Source organism: Argentina silus (genome assembly GCF_951799395.1).
Source record: "Argentina silus genome assembly, chromosome: 17".
In the NCBI taxonomy this organism is placed as follows: domain Eukaryota; kingdom Metazoa; phylum Chordata; class Actinopteri; order Argentiniformes; family Argentinidae; genus Argentina; species Argentina silus.
In genome coordinates, this window is record NC_139671.1 from 18,652,371 (window position 1) to 18,655,733 (window position 3,363).

Genomic DNA, 3,363 nt, shown 5'->3' on the forward strand with positions numbered 1-3,363 from the left:
AACGTAGCGCTAATGAGCTGGAAACGGGTCCCTGTTACATGCCCTCTGTGGTGCGTATGTGTGTGGATTCCACGTAGACCAATGCCACGGACACACAAAACAAAATGAAAGTGACACTTAACAGTAATGCTGCTTCCAAAGCTGGCGATGATAAACTAGGGAGTCTGTGGCTGAATGAGATAAAACAGTGATTCAATTGATTATATTTGTACAAACTATGCATTGATAATTCAGGCACAAAACAAGAGGTTAAATAATATAGAAATAGTTGTTGCCATATCCCGTAGCTTCTCTTTAATGATTCATTTGTAGATAGTGACAATTCAAATAGTTTGAAAATATGTGGCTGCACTGTTACTAATGCTATAAATGCAACACATGCTTATAATGTGCAAACTGAATTATAAACCCATTATAAAAGGAAACCTTGGTTTTAAGTGTCACCAAAAGAAAAGAAAACACAGAGACATTAAATCAATTTGAGCTACTCTATCACTCATTTATTTGCAAATATATATAATAAGTGTCTGTAGGATCAAAGTAAAGACAGTGAGACTCCTGTGACCCTGCATATCAGAGAGAGAGAGAGAGAGAGGGGAAAGGGAGAGAGGGGGGGGGACATAACAAGAAGGCATGTGAGGTTATTGTTTAAACGAGAATACTTATTGGATTCCCATCCTTTGCAGTTACCGATGGAGTCTGACTCTGTGGAATTACTAAAAAAGAAAGGGAGGAAAAAAGAGAAATAGAGAGAGAGGGGAGGGGGAAGTGTAACATTAGTGGGAAGAATAAAATTACTTCCAATCATTTAAAATGACTTATTCCGATTACTTAATAGCAAGTGTGTGTGTGTGTGGTGTGTGTGTGACCCTCAGAAGGACGCCATGAGGAGCTGGAGGTGGTGCTCCAGGAGGCTCGAGACTCCAACGACCAGAGACTCTGTGTTGAAGTACCAGGGAACCTCCTGACCAAACATGTCGTCCAGAAGCATCATCAGCCCGCCCTGAGGTAAGGCTCTGAGTTACTGCTAGTTCACAGTACTCATTTAAACTGAACAATAGATTGGATGCTAAATACTAGAGAGAAGGAACAGTAACAACATCAGAACTTGTCTGTACCTTCAGGTGCAGCAGGCATCTCTCAGCCTCTGGTTCCATGTTGCTGGCAGGCAGGCAGGAGTGCAGGAGAGAGTACAGACGCTCCACAAAACCACCAGGTTGCTAACAGCAAACATAGGAGGAGAGAGCAGAGAGTCATATAGACTTGTCAACAAAGTCACCCTGTAACAGTCTTCAGTATAAGGAACTGTACTCACCACCACCAGGGGCCTCCCCACCATCACCCCAAACAGAACCAGCTCATAGAGGATGTCTATGAGGTTGACATGGCTAATCTAACGAAAGACAAAAACATTTACAACAGAATAGCAATGATATTAAAAAGAAGGACCCGATACAGGCACAGGCAATCAATGTGAGACTATTGAAGAGAATGAACTAACCTGATGTTCTGCCAGCTCCATCTCAATGTCAACCTGTTTGGAGGGATCACTCAGGTACCCAACAAGGTCGTCATAGGCACGGATGAACTGTGCCTCGTTCTATACAGAACAAGAGAGACAATGTCAGTAAACGGTTGTTACATTTTCTCTTGATAATTCACTTTGTTGGAGGAAGCCAATGTCTTACCTTGTGGTTGGCCTGAACCAGTGCTCCCAGCAGGACCTTCCCAGCCACGTACAGCTGGTTCTTGCTCTGGGTGGAACTGAGCAGGGTCTGGTAAAGGGGGAAAAAATGGTGAGACACCATCTGACAGAAGATAAAGGGTGGTTGACTCACTGTGAACGCCTGGCGTAGGGTGGTGACCCTCAGGGCAATGTCCTCAGTCCTCTTGGTGGTCAGGTAGAGGCTGTGGGAGAGAATGGCGCATGTAAACCAGTGGAGTTATTAAGTGATAATATGGTAAAGGCTTACCAACAGACAGAGTATGAAAACACCCCACACTGAAATGGGTAAACAGGAAATAGATACTCATAGAGGAACTCACTGTAGCAGAGGAACCTCTCTTTCCTCAGGAAGCAGGTCCTCCTCCCAGCCCTGCAACAACAACAACAAACATCCAATGTCAAGCATATGGAGCAGTAACCAGTGCTAAGACATGTGATATGACATCTAATGTTTAAAAAAAGAAAAGGTTTGTGTGTATGTTAAGTTTGACCTCATAGCAGTTCTGGCCTTGTGGCTCAGGCTCAGTGTACTGCTGCTGAGCGGGTGTGGAGAAAGAGCCTGCCTCCGACCACGCAGTGGAGGACAGCTGCCCATCCGGTCCCATACGCAAGACGGTATTCACCACAGAGATGTCTGTCTGTTACTCACAACGCACATACATACACACATCTCTTTAGCACATAAGTCATTAGCATTATCAACCAACATGGTCTGTAAAACAAATATCAGGAAACGCTTTTTCTACCTGGTAGGCGTTGAATGTCACAGACACAGACGTCTCGTGACGAAGGTGGGACACAATCTGGGTCACCTTGCCAGCCACGCGCTGAACGAGAGAGACAAAAAGAAAAACCCTTCAATAAAGCAACTGTCACATACAAAGACAACTACGGAATGTGCCATTTACTTATTACAAGCTACATGTCAACATCTGAACCATCAATAAGTCAAAAAAACAAATGATAATAATCCAATGCTGTTTCAGTAAAAGAGAAATGTATTCTGATCGTACCTGGATCACAGTGAGAGACTGCACCTTTGTTGCACAGTAGGGGATCCCCTTCAAAACAGAAAGCAGCGAAGATCATTTGTTAAGGTAACAGTCCCAAGGCAGGAGGTATGACAGTAGAGTATCTATAGTAGGTTTTTAAAGCGTCTTTCCCTACCTCTGGACCCAGCCTTGCTGTCTCTCTAGAAATGGCCCACAACAGCTGAGTCACAGGGCCCCGGACCATGCAAACATGGTGCATCTTCACATCCACCTGCTATGGAAAGAAACTATAAAACATCAGCCACCACAGTATAGAATACCATCAATAATACTCATTAGGAAGACAGTACAACCTCGGAAACATGTGCAACCAGGGCAGACATACCTGGGATGGTCCATGCAGGTAGGAGTCAGAGGTGAAGTGGAACGTGCTCCACGCTTCGACCACTGGACCAGTGTAATTCTGCAAAAGGCAATTTTCATTGAAATACATTGAAATACAAATACATAAATACACAGTAATGTAAGAAACAGACAGTGAACATTGTAACAGTGATGAATAGAACTGGGTGTTTGTGTCTTTCCTACCCTAATCATGACAGGCCCACAGTACAGGGGGCTGTATATGAAAGGAATCCTAAAAAA

The 3,363-nt window shown here is 43.9% G+C and overlaps 1 protein-coding gene across 1 annotated transcript; it reads right to left on the reverse strand.

Annotated features, from left to right (window-relative positions):
• Positions 1-500: 500 nt before the first annotated feature.
• Positions 501-2,331, reverse strand: LOC310818450 (uncharacterized protein; the record flags this gene model as incomplete). Its single annotated transcript, XM_083689394.1, has 8 exons — positions 501-566; positions 1,119-1,220; positions 1,316-1,393; positions 1,502-1,600; positions 1,689-1,775; positions 1,839-1,908; positions 2,047-2,096; positions 2,218-2,331. 8 exons carry the CDS (start codon positions 2,329-2,331, stop codon positions 501-503), a joined length of 666 nt encoding a protein of 221 aa, XP_083545520.1.
• Between the last annotated feature and the right edge of the window lie 1,032 nt (positions 2,332-3,363).